Source organism: Neovison vison, chromosome 8, assembly GCF_020171115.1.
Source record: "Neovison vison isolate M4711 chromosome 8, ASM_NN_V1, whole genome shotgun sequence".
NCBI classification, from domain to species: domain Eukaryota; kingdom Metazoa; phylum Chordata; class Mammalia; order Carnivora; family Mustelidae; genus Neogale; species Neogale vison.
In genome coordinates, this window is record NC_058098.1 from 30,743,126 (window position 1) to 30,764,431 (window position 21,306).

General features: G+C 46.8%; 1 protein-coding gene across 1 annotated transcript; it reads left to right on the forward strand.

Moving 5' to 3' along the window:
• Positions 1–264: 264 nt before the first annotated feature.
• Positions 265–16,893, forward strand: LOC122916237 (prion protein). Its single transcript, XM_044263398.1, has 3 exons — positions 265–357; positions 2,672–2,769; positions 14,522–16,893. Exon 3 carries the CDS (start codon positions 14,532–14,534, stop codon positions 15,303–15,305), a length of 774 nt encoding a protein of 257 aa, XP_044119333.1. The 5' UTR covers positions 265–357; positions 2,672–2,769; positions 14,522–14,531; the 3' UTR covers positions 15,306–16,893.
• The last annotated feature ends 4,413 nt before the right edge of the window (positions 16,894–21,306 follow it).

The window sequence follows — 21,306 nt, forward strand, 5'->3', positions numbered from 1 at the left end:
GGCCGAATTTCTTTTTAAAGATGGTTTTACAGTCAATGAGCAACGTCAGGGAGTGATGACACAGGAGGCGGTATCAGCCGGTGCGAGTGTGGAAGCGAATCCCAACACGTTTCCACTGAGCGACTCAGACGTCCGGGCACGCTCGGGAGGGGTGCACCTTTCCGCGTGGGCCCGCGCCCGCAGGAGCGCACGAGCCGAGACCGCGCCGTCATTGGTCGGCGCGCAGACCTCCGCCGCGAGCTCCGCCACCTCCCTGCCCCGCCCACGACCCTTCCCCTGGGCGGGGCTTCTCGCCGGCCTCCGCGCCAGTCGCTGACAGCTCGGGCGAGGCGAGCTTCTCCTCTCCTAAGAAGGCAGGTAAACAGCCCGGTGGCCTTTTCAACTCCCAGCGCAGGGCGCGGGCGGGGGTCCGGAGCTCTGGGGGGCGGCGGGGGCGTCGCGGAGCCCGAGGGCCCGACCCGGGGGCCCTGGGGTCGGGGGCCGACCTTGGCCGTGAGGAGAGGAGGGGGTTTCCCTGCGGGAGCGTGGCGCGTCCGGCCTGCCCCAGGGTGCGCGTTGGTTTAGGCGGGACGCCTCTAGGTTTAGCTTTTCTGGTTGGGCCTGGGGGCGAGGGGAGCGGCTGGCTTGGCCCGTGGGGAGGGATGGCCGTGTGCCGCGAGGTCTGATCCTCCCCCACGCAGGTCCGCGGCCGGAGGGGCCGAAGGTCGGGGCAAGTAGGGGGCTATCGCCTCGTGCGAACGCGGCTGGGGAACCCAAGGAGGGCCGCGAGCGGCTCCGGGGAGACGAGGCGTGGGGTCGCGGGGCTCCCGGCCGCCCGCGCGTTGGCCGCCTTCCCAGCCAGCAGGCAGAAGACGGGGACGCCCCGAGGGTATCGGAGTGGGGGTGGGAGAGCGGCCGCCCGCCCCGGGCCGGGGCCGCGGCGGGAGAGGAGTCCGCGGCGCGTGGGGGCCCACTCTGCTGGGGAACTCCTCCCGAGAGGCGGCCGCACCCGTCTAGCCCTCCGCGGAGCAGCCCCGGAGCGGGCGGCCGTGGGCGGGGCCTCGGGCCTCTGCGGGCTGGGGCCTGGAGCCGCCGCCTTCTCCCTCTCGGGGGCCCGGGAGTGCCTGGCCCCCGGGGACACATGTCTCCTGCCCCGGATCATGATTACCTTCATGGCTGCGTATTTTTCTTTCAAATAGAGCATCACGGCTTAATAAGCAGTTCCCCACATGCGAGCGTTTGAGGTGCTTCCCTTTTCCTTGCGAAAAACTCCAGGTGGAATAGGAGTAAAGATTTTTATTAATTACCGGGAAAAAATAGGAACAGAAAGTTGAATACAGAAGGTCAGACTGCTGGAAAAATGAACAACTCTCTCAGACGTTGTTAAGAAGAAAAACAAAAATCACGGGTGAAAATGAACAATTTAACCTACGTGGCCACCGAGGAGCTCTTAAAATGAAAAAGAACTAGCTGGAAAGGGAAAAAAGCGGAGAGCTAGGATGCGATTTGTATCTTTTTATATCTGACACAAATTTTTCGTACATGTAAAAGGAAAATGAGAGATTATAATAGATAAATTGTATAATAGATAAATGGTGAAATGATGAACCATTTGCAGAATGAATGCAAATGGAAGCAAGCCGATTATCATTTCACATCTATTAAATGAACAAAAACGATCTCAATAGTAGTAACAACCCCTATGAGACAGTTGCCATGAAACTTGCATATTCAGTTATCTGGAGATGCTGTGGGGTGTTGGGCTCAGAAAGGTGGAGCTGCTACCGATTTTGTGACTTCCTGCAGGTCACCTAATTTCCTAATCCTGCTCATGTCCATTCATAAAATAGAGGAAGTGAAACCTACTTCCCAGTATGTTGCCAAGATTAACTTTAGGTGAAACTGACCATTGGTGTGTATCCCTTTATTCTTTTACTGTTCACAACCCAAGGGGGATATTGTGAAGTGCCATGCACTTTTTTGTAAAGCAATCTGGCAATGCACTAAGAAGTTAGAAGTGGTGACCCAGAAAACCCTACCCCTGGGGATTTACCTGCAATGGAAGAAACATTTACCTGCGATGGAAGCAAACAAACCAACAAAAAGCCATATGCACGCACACATTGGTGCAGAATGATCTAAAATTAGAACCAACTGGGACGCAACCTAAATGTACAACAGCAGGGCAGTAGCTCAGAAAATCATGGCCTAGTAACTGGTAGGAGCAGTATGTGACCATTAAGAGTCATGATTTTGGAGCCTCTGATATCTGGGGAAAACTGACAAGTCAGAGTGCACTTATCTAAACTATTTACTCAAATGTGAATGCATGTGTGGATAATCTAAATTTTTGGAAAAGCATAAAAAAAATGGGCATTTTAATAGAAGTGAGAGGTGATTTTCACGTTCCTTTTTTTTCTTGGTATGTTGCTTTTACTAAATAATGCGATTTTTAAAACAGGTCACATATCTCAATTTTTTAAATGATACAGACCCTCCATTTTCTCTGTGTCCTGTTTGCTGGTTTTTTTTTTTTAATGACCTCATTTTTTTCAAATATTGTCTCATTTTCTTCTTGAACAGATTTATTAGTGGTTTAGTAATGTATATTTTAGGTTTTTCTTTTAAGGAATCAGTTCTTAGATTTATTTATCCATTCTGGTTTTTTTCTTTTTTTGTGGCTGTTTTTAAGGATTCCTGAGTATATTTGGAAACAGAGCTGTTTCAGCCACACCGAAGCAGTCTGTCTTCTCAGAGACACAACTCCAGCTCAGCAGAGCCACGACAGATGTACGTACCCTGTGGAATCTCTTTGGCCTTCTAATGGTTGAATAGTCTCCAACTGTCACAGAAAATAAGGCTCTGGAAAGGCTGCCATCACAGGCCCCTGCTTGGGAGGCCGCTGGGGTCTATGTATGTAGCTCCTAGCCGTTCCATCATCCTTGCAAAATCACCTTGATTTTGCCAGGAAGTGGTCACAGCTTTCCCTACAATCAGGCTGAATTACGTAAGGAAGCAGCCATTTAAAAAATAATATAATAATAATCACGTAACGTTTCTGTGCCAGATTAACGCCGAAGATGACTGTTTACCGGCTGACAAAAGGTTTTAGGAGGTGAAAGGTTTTTGAAGCTGCAGTTTTATCTTACCTGTTCTAGTCTGCCTTTAGGATCTTATTTCCTCTCCCAAGGCAACTGTATCAGCTGTGCACGGCTGTGTATTAAGCATTCACGTCGCACTGGCATCTGACCCAGGGATGGTGCTGTATATTGTAGAATAATCCTGGAGTGAATCGCGTGCTTGCCAGCATTTACAGTGGGGAGCATTTCTTTTTCTCCCTTCAGTTTGTTAATCCTTTTTCTTTAGCTGTGTTCTACTTACTACTGCTAAACTATCGTGTGATCACTTCCAGGGAAGTGTGCTCTTTCATGAGAAGCCTTGTAAATGTGGTTCAGTGTTGTTTTCCTGAGGCCCTAGTTCTGAAGCCTGGTTAGGAGTGCGATCCCCTAGCAAGCTTTTATCGATCCCCAGATGCCATTGCTGGACACTCACAGGCTGTTGGCCCAGGATAGGCTTCAGCAATGTTGCTTTTGAAAAAGCTCTTCTGGTCATTCTGATGACAGACCAGGTTGGCAGTCCTTTGCCCTGTTCAATCCAGGGCCTCAGGGAACCAGTGCAACCCCACATCCCAAAATGTTCTGCAAAATGTTGTATGGCTTGCATTCTTTAAGGGGCAGTGTCCTCAAAAAGATTAAAACATGACAAGGTTCTACCTAGCCCTGGAAAGACGGAATTTTCCTGGGGTCTATGGGCGGTGGGAGAAGCTGGTGCTGGTTCCCAATTTAACCAGTTAAGTTTCAAGTTATAACATGTTCTAAGTATTAGAAGTTCAGCCCTTGGCACTCAACCATTAAGCTAGTTCCTGCCAGCTCATGTGTAAATGGGAATAGGATGAACAGGGTGATAAGCTGTGGAACTTTCTGGTACCTTCTGTCAATGTCCATTGCTCTGCCATTGTTCATACACCAATGCCATGTGATCCTTACAATGCCTCATGTAGCTTTCCAGTGTATCCTGATAGCTGACAGGCCGAGCATGCCCTAGGTTTTCTTCCTGTTCAGTGATTTTTTTTCTGACTTCTTAATTGTGAGTATCATTTCATCATGTCCTTTAAAATCCCCTTTGAATTCTGACTGAAAGTGTGTTGATTTGATGGATTACTTGAAGATAAATTTGTATCTTTCAGTATTGGTTTTCCCAAACAAAAACATTGCGTGGCTTGGTTTGTTTTGGCTTTTTGTTTGTTTGTTTGTTTTCTAGTCTTCCTTTTTATGTCTCTCAGTAAAATTCCTTAGCTTTCCTCATACAAGTCCTATTTCTTTTTAGGTTAAATCCTAGATGCTATAAAAATTTTTTTATTGCCATTATAGATGGAATGGCAATATGGAACATTATGGATGGAATGTTTGCATCTGTGCTAAATCTTCTCACTAATTATAATTAATTTGGGGACTTGCTGGGTTTTTATATATGGATTACAAAAACTGCCACCCTAATGAGCTCACTTATTTATTCTAAGACATTTTGGGCCAATTTTCCAAATAGGAGATGTAATTGGCTGAAACTTCCATAACAATCAAAAATAACAGCACCTACTTGCATTTTTGTCTTGTTCATTACACTGATGGGATGCCTTTCCTTCTTCCATTAAGATAGGATATAGGCTGTGCATTTGTGGTGGCAGTTCTTGATGGAAAGGGACTGTCTGCTAGTTCTAGAGAAACGTTAACAGCTGAAGCTTAAAAAATCAAGAATGGAGGTTGATTTTAATTGAAAATATTTTAATATCTCCACAGAATCTTAGCATTTTGTCATCTTAACCTATTAGTGGATTTCCAATTGAGGCCTCTTCGCATTCCTAAAATAATCCTTATTGGTCACAGTGTATCCTTCTTTTACTAAACTGTTAAAATCAGTTTGACGGTATTTTCTTTTGGATTTTGGCATCCTTACTGGTGGAGGCTGGGTAACTAAGGACACAATTGCTGGGGTTTCAATCCTGGCCCTTGGCCCCTTGGCTATAGACACTGCTTCTCAGGGAAGGATGCCCTCACATTTATCTCTGCTGAGTTCCAGACTCTTAAAACAATTGTCCAAGTTGATACTCCTAGTTGAACATCTCCTAGGTGTAGCCAAGTTAACGTGTCCAAACCACAGCCCTGGGTCTTCTCTCCAAGTGGCACCCTCCACCTGTCTCTGTCATTTCAGGAGATGGCATCATCCCCCAAGCTAAATATCTTACTCGCCATTGTGTCCCCAGCACCTTAGCACACTAGCATAATGCTAGAACCTTAGAGAAAACTTAATTATTTGTTGAATGAATCAATACTCTATTGTACTATAAATGTTACACTGTAATATGGAATTTAGGACAACTTTTTCCTCCATTTCTTTTATGGTTATAGGTCAGTTCAAATTTTCTGTTTATTTAAAAACTGGCATATACTGCTTATTCCATAAATACTTGTTGGCTGAATTAATTCTAAAGTCAATATTTATGATGTATATTTTAACAGAAAAGCAAACCATCCCACAGAGATTTTTTTTAAGATTTTATTTATTTATTTGACAGAGAGAGATCACAAGTAGGCAGAGAAAGAAGAGTAGCAGGCTCCCCCCTGAGCAGAGAGCCGATGTGGGGCTTGATCCCAGAACCCTGAGATCATGACCTGAGCCAAAGGCAGAGGCCCAACCCACTGAGCCACCCAGGTGCCCCTCCCACACAGATTTTTAATTCATAAAACATTTGCATTTGAAAGGTTGTTACCCTTTTAAAGTCTTCTCTTTCTAAGGTTTTTTGACCTTTCCCATTTCCCACGTGGAACTCGGCAGTGGACCATGTTTGTATGTGTGTTGCCTTTTCAAGTCACTCGATTTTACTTAGAAATCCCTTGTTTTTCTGGGTTTTATTTAAGTTCTACTTTAATCTCTATATTTCTTTATAATTATGATGCTTTATTTTGAAATTTTCTCTTTCTCTTTCTTCTTTTTTGAGTTGAATAATCATTCAATTTATTTTCATTTTTTCTGTTCAATTATACCACCCACACTCCTTTGATAGTCACATGGGTTCCTTTATTTCCACACCCTGCCTTCTTGGCATCATCCGGCTCTTTTCTGGTTTTGGTTTGGTTGTTTTTTTTTTTTTTTTTTTTTGACTAGACTGATAAGTGTAAGTGAAACATCTTCCCTTTTTGGTCCCATTTTATCTGATTCTTAATGATTTTGAATATATTCTCAAGCCCTTTTGGCTTTTCCTCTTCTATCAATGATCAGTTTTTGTATCTTCTGGCCCTTTTGTCTATTTTTGTCTATTACTGTGTCTTACTGCTTCTAAGATTTCCTTGTACATTCTGGAAATGAATTTTCTGTTGGCCATAAATACTAGAAATATTTTTTAATATTTTATTTATTTATTTGAGGGAGAGAACGAGAAAGAAAGCATGAGAGGGGAGAAGTCAGATGGAGGAGCAGACTCCCCACCAAGCAGGGAGCCCGATGTAGGACTCCATCCTGGGACTCCGGGATCATGACCTGAGCCAAAGGCAGTCGCTTAACCAACTGAGCCACCCAGGCACCCCAATACTAGAAATATTTTTACCATTATGTACTCCTCTTAATTTTGTCCACAATATCCTTCATAACATTAAATAAGAATCCTTATCTTTTACGTCATTAAAACTTTTATTTGCCTCTTGGTTTGTACCCTTTGTTTAAAAATCTGTACCACTACCCCCTTGGCCCCACCGGTCATCTCCAGGTCACACAGGCATTCACCTGTGGCTTCTTCTTCTAACAATGTGCTTTTCCCTTTCTCAGGTAGGTTTGTATTCCACCCAGAGTGCACTCTTGCACATAGTGTTAGGGATCTAGTTTTATTTTTCTTTGGTTTCCTGGAAGCATCTGCTCAACAGCCTTCCTGTCTCCATTGATTTGTGGTGGCTGCTTTATCATATATCAAGTGCCCTATAAAGTGTGTGTGTGTGTGCATGTGTGTATGTGTGTGTGTGTGTGTGTATGGGCTTATCTCTGAATGTGCCCTTCTGCTCTCCTTGGTCCATTGGTCTGTTCCTAGACTTTGACCATGTGGTCTTTATTGCTCTGGCTTTGTAGTAGGATTTAAGGTCTGATCCAGTAGATTCCCTTGTCTTTTCTATTCCTTTTTAAAGCTGAGTTTACTATTCATGGACATTCCTCTCACCTTGTAAGTTTATTGACCTCCTCAAAAAAACCGAGGTGGACTTCAGGTTGGCATTTTATTGAAATTACAGGTTCACTGGTTGGAGGGGTGGGGTAATTGACAGATATCACCAAGTCATCCCAGTCAAAGCCGTGGAGTATCTTTCCATTTGTTCAGATCATCTTTAGTGTTCTTTATTGGAGTTTTTTATTTAGTTGACAGAGACACAGCAAGAGAAGGAACACAAGCAGGGGGAGTAGGAGAGGGAAAAGCAGGCTTCCCACTGAGCAGAGAGCCCGATGTGGGGCTTGATCCCAGGACCCTGGAATCATGACCTGAGCTGAAGGCAGATGCTTAATGACTAAGCCACCCAGGCACCCCTACTGGAGTTATTTTTGCTCAAGTCTTATTTCTTCTCAGTTAAGTCAAGCCCTAGATACCTTACAGTTTGGTTTGATGCTGTGATTATCTTCTTTCTTGTTTTTTTTCCTAATTGATTTTTGCTGATGTAGAGAAATGCTGTTGGTTTTTGTAGGCCAGTCTTCTATCCCACAGCCTTGCTGAACTCTAGTATTGGGGTCTCTTGTCTTCTCTGACAAATCTGTTGGGTTTTCTGTGTATGGTCACTTTAATTGCAAACAATGAAAGTCAGCTCTATCCTTGCAGTTCTGGCCCTGGTTACTTCTTTGTCTCTGCCTATGACATTGAACAGAATCTCCAGTCCTGTGGTGATGAACATCCTTGTCTTATTTCTTTTTTTTTTTTTAAGATTTTATTTATTAATTTGACAGAGAGAGAGATTACAAGTAGGCAAAGAGGCAGGCAGAGAGAGTGGGGGAAGCAGGCTTCTTGCCGAGCAGAGATCCTGATGCAGGGCTCGATCCCAGGACCCTGAGATCATGACCTGAGCTGAAGGCAGAGGCTTAACCCACTGAGCCACCCAGGTGCCCCCATCCTTGTCTTATTTCTGGTCTTAAAGCATTCAGAGGTTATCCACTAAGTATGTTGGTTGGTTTTGTTATATAACCATTATCAAGTTAGGGGAGTTTCCTCCTATTCCTAGTCTGCTAAAGGGGGTTTTTGTTTGTTTGTTTGTTTGTTTGGGGGAGGCTTTTTAGTGTTAAACAGGTATTGAGTTTTGTCAAATACTTAATGTCTTTTTTGTTTGTTTTGTCTTTCACTATTTTTTTATTTATGTCATGGTGGGTATGGGAGCTTGAAATCTGGAGCTGATGTGTCTTCCCCTTCTCACCCCCTTGACAAGCACAACTGAGATCAGTCCCAGAAACCTCTGAACTGGGACCATCCAGACACGCAGAGCCCCTATGCCTGTCTCCTGGCAGCCGGGCCTCCCTCACAGGGCAGGGAGGGAGGGCTCCCGGACACCCACTCAGGGCCTGACTCAAGTACTGTAGCTTACACTGGACCACCTGTGCCCCTCACGGGTCCCACAGCCCCTACCTTGCCAAGGTTTGGGGGTAGGAGGGGGAACAGTGGCCCCTGCAGGCTGATAAAGCCATTTAGCTTGACTGTGGGTGTGACTGGGCCCAGCATTTGAGGGATGGGTCTAAGGTGTGTCTCAAGGTAAGGTGCTGGGGCAAGCTTGTTAGGGAGGCCTCAAACGTCCACATCTATGGGATAGGAAGACTTCTTTGCCTACAGCAGACACAGTATCTATACAGGGCATGAGGGAGAGGCATCCAGGGGCTTGACTGGAGGCAAGGAACCCCAGAGCCCCTGCCTACTCCCTGGAGTTCAGGGGCCATTCTTGGGACCCTGTTGCTTCCTCCATTGCCTGCCTCAGCTGGCAGAAGGACAGCCGTTTGGGGTTGAGGCCAAAGGCCTGCAGTCTCTGGTGAGTAACTCATGTCTACCAGCTGTCACCTTTGGGCCCAGGAGTTGTGTCTCCTTGCCCCTCCTACGCCCCTGGGGGACTGGCTTCTGGTGGGGGTGGGACGCAGAGCCCTCCCTTCCTGTGCTGGGCTGCTTCCTGCAGGGCCCGTCAGGTGCCAACAGCTGCCCTGTGGACTGGCTTCATCTCTCTGTGGCTTCCCCGTGGCTTCTGTGAGTGTCTCTGTCTCTTCTGGGCAGAGTGACTTGAAGACCTGCCTCTTCTTCCATGAGTTCTGGGCCTTCTGCTTCTGGCGTCTCATCCTGCAGCTGCTCTGGCTCTGATCTTGTATGTGCAAGTTTCCTTTAGGGAACACCACCCACCTTCCCCAGCTCTGGATTGTTCCAGCATTCCTCCAGGTGGGCAGTTCTCTCGGGTGGCAGGACTGTGACTGTCCTTCTGCCCTTCAGTGTCTCCAGCCAGTCTGCATCCCCCCAGGCCTTCTCCGCCTGGTGTTCGCATGTGTCTTCCGCCACCTCAGAGCCACTGCGGGACACTGTCCTTGCCCTCACTGCCCTCCACCCTGCAGCAGGGCCCAAAAGCTTTCCTTGAGTGGTTTCCGTTCTTCTACGTAACTTTTGACGAGATCTGCTGAAGTCTCCGACTGGAGGTCTCCACCATGTCCAAGTTCGCCTTTTTTCCAAGATAGCCTTCCTTCCGCTTCCACGGCCCTTCAGGTACATAGGCCGCATCTTCTTTTGCTTCTCTTTAGCCACGGCTGCTTGCTTTCTCTCCGAGGACGGTGCTGTTCTCTGACAGAAGGTGGCAGCTTTCTGATGAATGTGGGGGTCCTTCTTCTTCAACGAGGGGAGAGTCCCATAGAAATCATGCCCCCACTGGGGGTCAGATTCCATGCACTTGTTGCTGTAGAGTCAGACTCAGAGCTGGAGGTGCCACCGCGGTCCGGGTCCCAGTCTCTGAAGCCATCTGGAAGCTGCTGCTCCTGGCACTTCTGGCGGGGGCCATACCGAGTGGCCAAGGCCACATTTACCTGAAGGGGCGACGACCCGCACAGTTCTGCCTGGCGGCTCTGCCCTTCAGGTCTCAAAATGTGCCAGAGGATCGGGGACAAGCCAGTCACTCACAGAGAGTATCTTACAAGAGCTCAGGAGTCCCGTTTCCGTCCCCAGCAATTACACCCACCAGCACTGTCATCCTAGGTCTGTCACTTGCCGTCTCTGAATCTTGGTAGCCGAACTCACAGAGAGTGACAGGTTTGCAGTCAATGATACCAAATCTTCCCCATTTCTTCACAAACAGAGAGATTCTCCAAGGTCCCCTGTTAAGTTTTGCGTCCTTCTTACATTTAGAAATGATTCTCTACTTCAAAATGTAGTTGCTGGGTTTAATACTTTCCGTAACTAAATGTTGTTTTTGTTGTTCTCAACCGATTCTAAAATGATGCTGTCTTCATCCGTTCTGTGGTGAGCCAAACTTCTCCAGTATTCGGCTTTACTGAAGTACGGAACAGCAGCGCATGCCACGGCTCTGATGCCCCCTTGCCTCCTGGTCTCTCTTGTCTCACATGCATATCTTGATGAGAGTGATGAGTGAGAGCCGAGCCCTTCATTTATCTCCCTCCAGGCCTCCTCCTCTGTTCTGTGCCCGTCCATGCAGCTGCCCAGTCCCGAAATCCAGGTGCCACCCTGATTCTTCAGACACCAAGCCCTCCAGAAGCTACCTTCCAATCAGACCGTCCATGACCGTCCTTCCCTGACAAGGGCACCATCTCTAGCTTAGTCACTGCAGGAGCTTGGAAGCTAGTTTCCCCGCACATGTACACACACACACACACACAGGCCCCAGTCCACCCTCCACAACATTCTTTCTCAGAGAGAGCCCAGAACTCTTCACTGGTTCCCTAGTACTTTGATAATCAAGTCCAGACGACTTAACATGCCTTAGCATTGGGCTACTTATAGTAACCCATGGGGATACTCTTGAGACCAAAAAGGGCATTATTAATATTAGCACCAGGCACAACAGGTGTAAACTGTCCCAGGGAAGGCAGGATGTCTGCTCACCTTGCTGGTGAGGACCTTTACTGCCTGGCCCTGCCTCCTGACCCACCGCACACTGAGGCTCCTCTTCCAGGAAGCTCCCTGTGATTCCCCCCACCTGCTGGCATTCTCTCCCACCCCACCCTCACCGTTTCCACTCCAAATGCCTTGTAGCCCCCTCCACCTCCTGCGCCCAGCTTCCCAGGGACCGAGGCCCTCTTCTGTGCCTCCTTTCCTAGACAATGTCAGCATCTGCTCACATATCTCCAGAACTTACAGAGCTGCGACTCTTATAGCCTTGGAGCAGGCATGTTCAAAGCCAGCTTCCACATTCCTCCCCTTGCAACAGGGTCTCCCTCCTGCCCCGATGGTGTCAGCTCTCCTCTCCAGCCAGCCAGAGACGCCTGTGGCAGGTGGCACATGAGCTCAGTCTTCCTATAACCGGACTGGAGATGTTGGACAGTGGGCCAGTGCAGAGAAGAGGGCTTTGAAAATTCATAAAGAGTGGCTCACTTTTGTAACAGTTTAATTTTTAGTTTGGTTATTATGACTTATTACAGATGTTTCCACACTCATCCATTCATTCAGCATTTAATCATATCAGGCTGTGGGCCAGGCACTCCATTTAGGCACTAAGGGCACTGCAGTGAACAAAGAGAAACTCCCACCCCAGGGGGAGCCCACACTCCCATGGAGATGGCAAACAGGAAGTAAATAGTAAAATATAGGTGTCAGGTAGGCATCCCACTCTGAAGGAAAATGAAACAGGATAAGGGGATAGGATGCAGGCTGCTGACTCCGGGAGAGTGACATGCGCAGCCCCACAGAGCTGACATCAGAGCAGACTGGAGCCAAATGAGTAACTGGAGGGGGAGCCTTCCAGGCCCCAGGAGCAGCAAGTGCAAAGGCCCTGAGATGGGAAAGTGCTTCTCAAGTGTGGGGAGCAGGAGGAGGCCAGAGAGAGGTGAGCAGCTGGAGGCAGGTCACGTGGCACGGTCAGAACTTGGGGTCTTACCCTGAGCACAAAGGAGTGCCACTTGAGGGGGAAGAGAAGAGACATGGTGTGACCTACTTAAAAAAAGGTTGTCGGAGCCTCTGGGCTGCCGAGGAGAGAACATGCAGTGGGGGCTGGGGAATAGTAGGGAGGCGGGTTGGAGGCTGTTAAAAGACCCCCATGAGAAGCAACAGAGGCTTCACCCAGGATAGGAAGTGTGTTGGCAAATGTGACGAGTTTCAGGATTTAGGATTTATTTTCAAGGTAGAGCTGATAACATTTGCTGGTAGATTCGTTGTGTGCTATGAGAAAGAGGATATTCAAGAATAACCCTGGAGTGGGGGTTGGAGGGGTGCGCCTGGGTGGCTCGGTTGGTGGAGCATGTGGCTCTCTATCTTGGGGTCGCGAGTTGGAGCCCCACATTGGGCATGGAGTTTACTTTAAATAAACAAACAAACAAACAAACTCTTAAAAAAAAAAAAAAGAATAAGGTGTTGGCTGGGTTTGGCTCATTGGGGTGAATGAAGTAGTTGTTGACGTGAAGCCCCATTAGACTGGGAGCCATTGAGCGGGGTGGCACTCTCCCAGTCCAGTTCCCTGTGGTTGTGGGCGGAAATGTGGGTGGCAGGCAGGCGGAGAGCTGGAGCCCCTGAGCACATGGCGGGGACCTGCCGGAGACCAGTGCCAGGGGCTGGAGAGGGAGGATCAGGCCAAACGGCCCATCTTAGGACCCTGACCCTCCGACCCGACCCAGGAGAGCCTCCGGAAATCCCGATTGATTGGCCCACTCTGAGCAGTTGAACCTGCTTTCGTACCTTTCAAATATATATCTATTTACCTATGGCCACCCGGATTTTTCAGTAAGGATAGAAGCATAAATGGGAGGAGAATCATTCACTTATTTCCTCATTCTCCTTCCCCTGAATGTCTGTGTGTCTTTGATCACGGCCCTGAGAACTGAGCAACAGGGTAGATGAGGCGTTTCATCTGAAAGGAGATTTTTCATTGGACAAGTGTACATTCTGCGAAGGATCATAAATTATTATCCGGGGCAACTTAATTTGTTCATGAATTCCCGAACTGCCGGCCCTTTTCTGTAAGACCTATGTTTCTTTTGTACCAAATATTAGGAGAAAATAAGTCCCTCATAAGCCATTAAATGCTGAACCAAAGCTCATTCAGTGACTCGTGAACACAGGCATTTTTATCCCTCTTTAAGCAGCTCTTTTTATAGAAGATGAATTTACAAGAGGGCTTGCAAAATCCGGCATGTTTCCTGTTTCCAAAAAATCCTGTATTGAGAATTAGTTTGAGGAAATTCTTACAGGCACTTACATGTTCAGAGAGCGTTCATCCCTTCACTTAACAAGTAACTGTTGTGTGCCCGCTGGGCCAGGCACCGCCCTAGCCCCTGAGGAGAGAGCAGCAGACCAGATGCCCCCCCTGCTGGCATTCATTCCCACAGATGAAGGAAGACAGGAGCCAGCAATTTTCTTCTTTTTTTTTTTTTAAGATTTTTTAATTATTTGACAGAGAGAGAGACCACAAGCACAAGCAGACAGAAAGGCAGGCAGAGAGGGGGAAGCAGGCTCCCTGCTGAGCAGAGAGCCGGATGCGGGGCTTGATCCCAGGACCCTGAGATCATGACCCGAGCTGAAGGCAGATGCTTAACCCAGTGAGCCAACCAGGTGCCCCAGCAATTTTTTAAAGTTAATTCCTGCAGAGCTCAACTGGGGGACTTACTAACTCCCAGACTTCCACAGGCCCCCCCACCAAGTTCTCAGAAGGTTCCAGAAAAAAAAAAAAAAAAAAAAGAAGGTTCCAGAAGGGGCTACACAGGGATCTTCATAGCAGTACACCCAGCAGCAACGAGGGAATTGTCTCCACTCCTAGCCCCCACACATGGCTGCTCAAGTACAAGGGAATGAGACCCATATTGATGGATAAAGGGTTCCCCTGGGTGTAGAGTCCCCAGGCCCCACAGGAGCAAGTGTCCCTTGGGCACAGCTTGCAGGGTCCCCACAAGGACATACCTCGTTATAGTAACCACTGCCCCAAAGATGCGCAAAGCTCTGGCAAACCCACCAGATGTGTTTTCAGTTTCACCCAGCCCAGATGCAGTTCATCAATCAAGTTATTTTTACCATAAGCAACATTGCTGACATTCCATCTCTTATCAGGTTTCTAGGAAGTAGAGCCAGAAATGATCTTAAGGTCACCTTTGTCCCTAGAGGAGAAAGAGTTGGGTTAATGCTTTCTTTGAAATTACTTTTGTCATAAGTGCCGCAAAGGAGAAGTAGGAGCCGGGAGCCTTGGTGACCAACGTGCCGATGCCCTTGCTGGGCCTTCATTCTTTATGCCTCAAACATAGGATGCTGACGGCCTCCTCATTTTGTTTTGTTTTGTTTTGTTTGCAGATAAGCCATCATGGTGAAAAGCCACATAGGCAGCTGGCTCCTGGTTCTCTTTGTGGCCACATGGAGTGACATTGGCTTCTGCAAGAAGCGGCCAAAGCCTGGAGGAGGCTGGAACACTGGGGGGAGCCGATACCCAGGGCAGGGCAGTCCTGGAGGCAACCGCTACCCACCCCAGGGTGGTGGCGGCTGGGGCCAGCCCCACGGGGGTGGCTGGGGACAGCCCCACGGGGGTGGCTGGGGTCAGCCCCACGGGGGTGGCTGGGGACAGCCGCATGGTGGCGGTGGCTGGGGTCAAGGTGGTGGGAGCCACGGTCAGTGGGGCAAGCCCAGTAAGCCCAAAACCAACATGAAGCATGTGGCGGGAGCCGCAGCAGCCGGGGCGGTCGTGGGGGGCCTGGGCGGCTACATGCTGGGGAGCGCCATGAGCAGGCCCCTCATTCATTTTGGCAACGACTATGAGGACCGCTACTACCGTGAGAACATGTACCGCTACCCCAACCAAGTGTACTACAAGCCGGTGGATCAGTACAGCAACCAGAACAACTTCGTGCATGACTGCGTCAACATCACGGTCAAGCAGCACACGGTGACCACCACCACCAAGGGCGAGAACTTCACGGAGACCGACATGAAGATCATGGAGCGCGTGGTGGAGCAGATGTGTGTCACCCAGTACCAGCGAGAGTCCGAGGCTTACTACCAGAGGGGGGCGAGCGCCATCCTCTTCTCGCCCCCTCCCGTGATCCTCCTCATCTCACTGCTCATTCTCCTGATAGTGGGATGAGGATGGCCTTCCCATTCTCTCCATCGTCTTCACCTTTTACAGGTTGGGGGAGGGGGTGTCTACCTACAGCCCTGTAGTGGTGGTGTCTCATTCCTGCTTCTCTTTATCACCCATAGGCTAATCCCCTTGGCCCTGATGGCCCTGGGAAATGTAGAGCAGACCCAGGATGCTATTTATTCAAGCCCCCATGTGTTGGAGTCCTTCAGGGGCCAATGCTAGTGCAGGGCTGAGAATAACAGCAAATCATCATTGGTTGACCTAGGGCTGCTTTTTTGTTGTTGTTGTCTAGTGCAGCTGACCGAGGCTAAAACAATTCTCAAAACAGTTTTCAAATACCTTTGCCTGGAAACCTCTGGCTCCTGCTGCAGCTAGAGCTCAGTACATTAATGTCCCATCTTAGCCGTGTCTTCATAGCAACTTGGGGAAGTTTTTCTCCCCACTCTAAAAGAACGCGATTGCACTTCCCTGTGCAAAGAACATTTCTGCCAAATTTGAAAGGAGGCCACATGATATTCATTCAAAAAGCAAAACTAGAAACCCTTTGCTCTTGGACGCAAGCCCGGCCTGCTAGGAGCACCAAACTGGGGCGATGGTTTGCATTCTGCGGCGTGGGCTATGCGGCAGCCGAGGTGTCCAGCGTAAATATTGATGCGACGCTAGACCTAGGCAGAGGATGTTTGCACAGGGAATGAACATAATCAACAGTGCGAAAATGCTACAAAAAATCCCACACTGGGGAGCAGTGTCCTTGGAGGCAAGTTTTTTTCCTTTTGGGACATTTAAAGCCCCTATATGTGGCATTCCTTTCTTTCGTAACCTAAACTATAGATAATTAAGGCAGTTAAAAATTGAACTTCCTTCCAGGCCCCAAGAGCAAATCTTTGTTCACTTACCTGGAAACCAGAATGATTTTGACACAGAGGAAGGTGCAGCTGTTAAAATAACCCTCATCCTAGAAGATTGCATCATGGAGAAAACGATCCGTAGACAAAAATGATCGCATTTCTTCATTGCTGTCTCGTAATTGACAGAAACCAGAATTATGTCAAGTCCTAGTTTCTATAATCAGCTTTTGAATCAAAGAATGGAAGTCCATCCAAAAAAAAAAAAGAAATACCTTAGGTCACCCATGACAGAAATACCCATTCAGGTTAGAAAAAAGGAATTCTGTTAACTGTTATTTAAGTAAGGCAAAATTATTGTCCGGATTGTTCGATATCATCAGCTAGCAGATAAATTAGCATTCTGCAATGTTCCCGGCTTGCACTGTGCGGGTATTTGATGTTAAAAAAAATTATTATATATATTGTGTATGACAAACTTAGAAGTTTTTGCTAGAGGAGTTAACATCTGATATATCTAATGCACCACCAGTTTTGGAAGGTACTAAATACTTAATATGTAGAAATCCTTTTGCGTGGTCCTCAGGCTTACACGTGCACTGAATAGTTTTGTATGATAGAGCCCATGTGGTCTTCGAAATATGCATGTACTTTATATTTTCTATATTTGTAACTGGGCATGTACTTGTATAAAAAATGTATAAACATTCGAACTCTTGACTAGAATTAAACAGGAACTGAGTGTGTCCCATGTGTTTGCAGTGACATTCACCACCGCACCCTGTGTTGGCAAGGCCATGGGGGGAGGGTGACAGGAGCAAGGTGCCACTCGCGGTCCCCAAGCTCCTGCAGTGGCCTGCAGCCCATGCACCCAGTCCCCGTCTTGCCTTTAGCGGGCTCCCAGTCACACACCAGCTGCTCCCAGCTGCCTTTTCATTTTTTCCACAAATATCTTACGTGTGCTGGGCTCTGAGTAAATGGCAGAGGCACTTAATTGCGGCAGAGGAAGACAGTCCTTCCGCCCTAGAAGCTCTTTTTCTGCCCTAGATTTTGAAATAGAGGATTTTCTTTTCTTTTCTTTTATTAAGATTTTATTTATTTATTTGACAGAGAAAGACAGCAAGAGAGGGAACATAAGCATGGAGAGTGGGAGAGAGAGAAGTGTGTTCCCCGCCAATCAGAGAGCCCAATGCAGGGCTCTATCACAGGACCCTGGGATCATGACCTGAGCTGAAGGCAGACACTTAAGGACTGAGTCACCCAGGCACCCCCGAAATAGAGGGTTTTCTTAACTAAATGCAACTTAACCAGCTTTCAAGTACGAACTTGATTGCCCCCTGCCCCACCCCAATATCAGACTATAAACTCTCCCAGACCATGGGAGCCCCAGGGACAGTCACTCTCTTTGGGCTGAAATTCAACACCTTAGGTCTAAAAGATCCCTCATTTGTCAGAGTCCTTCAACTCCTGCTTCATCTCTTTCCTGTTGCTTTGAGAGTGTCAGGCACCAGCCCTAGGGGCGCTCGTGATTTTCCTTGGCGGGTTTTCTTCTGCAGCTGAAATCTACCAACAGCAGGAAGTAGTCACAGAAGAGTGGTTGAAATCATTCTTATTTGTTAATACTTCAGGAAATGCCAATATTCTGCAGCGATCAGAGCATCAACTCTGTGCTTAAAATGGGAAGACGGAGGTCGACCTGTTGAAACCTCATCATTCACCAAACTGCTAGAATAAACAGCCACCAAGTGTCCGAAGTATTCCCATCCATAGTGAACCTCAGACTTCATTCTTAACATAAAAATTTCCAGAACGATTTTCATTTAGGGCCATTTATCTTATTATTTAAAAATAAGCTTCATTATCTGACCATCATAATTTCTCAAGAGTAGCCCACTGAGAAGACTTCAAATGTTCAAAGTGTAAGTACTCAGAGGCCAAAGTGAGTACCACCACCAAGCCCCACCGTTTCTTCCTGTTACTTCCAACTCATGTGAATTGTGCTGGAAGAATTTTCTCTTTTGACAAAAAAAGGACCCTCTCCCTGCTTGCATGCATGCCCTCTCTCTAAAATAAATCTTTTTAAAAAATATACCCCTTTTATTGATGGTTGATATGAAAAATATTATTTTCTTGGATCTCGTGCAAAACAGCAATTGATAGTCTTTATCATCTTACATAATGTTACTCATATTGTAATAAACCCAATCATTTTCTCAAGATTTTACCACTTGGGAAGAGTACCAAAGAGTCTTGCCTAGTCTGTCTAGAAGCTCAGAAATGTGCTGTCACCAAGTGTGGAAGGCAATATGACGTCCTAGTTTTAGCACACAGGTTCTAAGAGAGACTATCTGAAATCAAATCCCAGTTCTGCCACTTATTAGCACCACTTATTAGCACTTATTAGCACCTCAGGCACATTATTAATCTCTCTGTGCTATAGCTCTCTCATCAGTAATTGGCAATAACAAAAATATCCACGTAATAATGCTGTGATAAATATACGAGTCAATATGTTACTAAAACTCTGAGTAATCAAAACAGTATCTATGGGCACAAAAAAAGACATGCAGGTCAAGAGAATAGAATAGGGGGGTGCCTGGGTGGCTCAGTGGGTTAAACGCTCTGCCTTCGGCCCAGGTCATGATCTCAGGGTCCTGGGATTGAGCCCCGAATCGGGCTCTCTGCTCAGCAGGAAGCCTGCTTCCTCCGCCTCTCTCTGCTTGTCTCTACTTGTGATCTTTGTCAAATAAATAAATAAAATCTTTAAAAGAAAGAGAGAATAGAATAGAGACCCAGAAATAAACCACACTTACATGGTCAATTAGTCTATAATAAAGGAGGCAAGAAAATACAATGATGAAAAGATAGTCTATTGATTAAATGGTGCTGGGAAAACTGGACAGCTTCATGCACAAGAATGAAACTGGACCACTGCCTTACACTACACACAAAACTAAACTCAAAGTGGATTAAAAACCTAAATGTGAGACCTGAAACCATAAACTCCTTGAAGAAAACACAGGCAATAATTTCTTTCATACCAGCCATAGAAATATTTTTTCTGGATGTGTTTCCTCAGGCAAGAGATGTAAAAGCAAAAATATCTTGGGAGGGACCACACCAAAATAAAAAGCTTTCACATAACAAAGGAAACCGTCAAAACAAAACAAGGCAACCTACTAAATGGGAGAAGACATTTGCAAATGCTATATCCAATAAAGGATTAATATCCAAAATATATAGAGAACTCATACTCATGAACACCAAAAAACCCCAAATAATCTGATTAAAAATGGGCCAAGGACCTGAATAGACATTTTTCCAAAGAAGACATACAAATGTCTAGCAGGCACATGAAAAATGCTCACTCATCATCAGGGAAATGCAAAACCACAATGAGTTAGCACCTTAACACTTATCAGAATGGGTAGAATCAAAAAGACAACAATAACAAGTGTTGGAGAGGATGTGGAGAAAATGGAATGCTGGTACACTGTTGGTGCATTTTGGGGCAGCTGCTGTGGAAAACAGTACAAAGATTTCTCAAAAAGTTAAAAATAGAATTACCTTATGATCCAGTAATCCCATGACTGGGTATTTACCAAAAGAAAACAAAAACACTAATTTGAAAAAATATATATATACCCCTATGTTTACTGAAGCATTATTTACAACAGCCAAGATACAGAACGTAAGTGTCCATCAATAGGTAGATGGATAAAGAAGATGTGGCATATGTAATATACAATGGAATATTACTCAGCCATGAAAAAGAATGAATCTTACCATTTGCAACAACATGGTTGGACCTAGAAGGTATAATGCTAAGTGAAATAAGTCAGACCAAGAAAGACAAATACCATATGATTTCACTCACATATGGAATTTAAGGAACAATGCAAACAAAAAAGAGACAAACAAAAAACAAACTCTTAAATACAGAGAACAAACTGATGGTTGCCAGAGGGCAGGCGGGTGGGGGGATGGGTGATATAGGTAAAGGGGATTGAGTGTACACGTATCACAATGAGCACTGAGCAATGTAAGAATTGCTGAATTATTATATTGTACACCTGAAACTAATGTAACACTGTATGTTAATTATATATAAATAAAAAATAAAATTCCTTAAAAATTAAAAAATAAAAATAAATAAAGCAAGAAAGGAAAAGGGGTGCCTGGGTTAAGCATCTGCCTCCAGCTCAGGTCATGATTCCAGGGTCCTGGGGTGAGTCCCAAGTCAGGTTCCCTGCTCCACAGGGAGTCTGTTTCTCCCTCTCCTTCTGACCCTCCTCCTGGCTTTTGTTCTCTCTCTAAAATAATCTTTAAAAAAAAAAAAAAAGGAAAGGAAAAATCAATTTTAAAATGATTGACATAAAGTAACTGAGTTGAACTCCAGGAGAGGTTTCTGGAGAAGCATCAGGTATCAGGTTCTGTTTCCCCAGCCCTCTCTCTGGGGCTGAGACTGAGGAAGTGTCCTCTGCCTTTGGACAGGAGTGTGGGTCCGTGTCGCTTTCTACCCTCATGGGAGCCTTCATCCCAGCCAGAATTGAGCTTCCCCAGACTCAGGCCTTGCCAAACGGGGCAGGGAGTAAGGCCTCTGAGGGCCCAACGTTGTCCTACACACCCCCTAGGCCACCCGAGACACTGGCTTCCCAGAGCCCTCAGACTGGAGCTGTGGGGCCCCTGTCCTCACCTGTACTTTAAAGGATCCCCGTCTAGGCCTTCACTCAGAGTTCGCCTCCTACACTAGGTCCCAAGGACTGAGGGTATTGGAACTCTCTGCCAAATATTTGGCCCCAAGCCAACCCCTGGGGCTCATATGACCTCTTATCTGCACCACCTTCCACAGGTGGCTCCCAGGTGTGCACACCTCCGCCTCACAGAGATAGCCAGGTGGGGGGAGGGAGCTCTGAAAGAACTGGGACACACACACCAGGGGGCCCACACCCATGAACCTGAGGCCCGCACAGGTGCTAGCTGGGTCCCGGTGGGGAGAGAGGAGGGCAGCCGTGAGATAGAGGCTCCCCTTGTGGACTCTTAATTTCTCCAGGGCCTGTGAATGTGGGGGGCAGTCCTGCCCTTGAGCTTCTAGGGAAAGGCACTGAAGGATTTTGCAAGGATGTCATTAGTTTTTACAAATGTCCCTACGCCATGCA

What these genes read in the sequence shown, in the direction of transcription:
- LOC122916237 (XM_044263398.1), top strand. Translation starts at nt 14,532, where the DNA reads ATGGTGAAAAGCCACATAGGCAGCTGGCTCCTGGTTCTCTTTGTGGCC.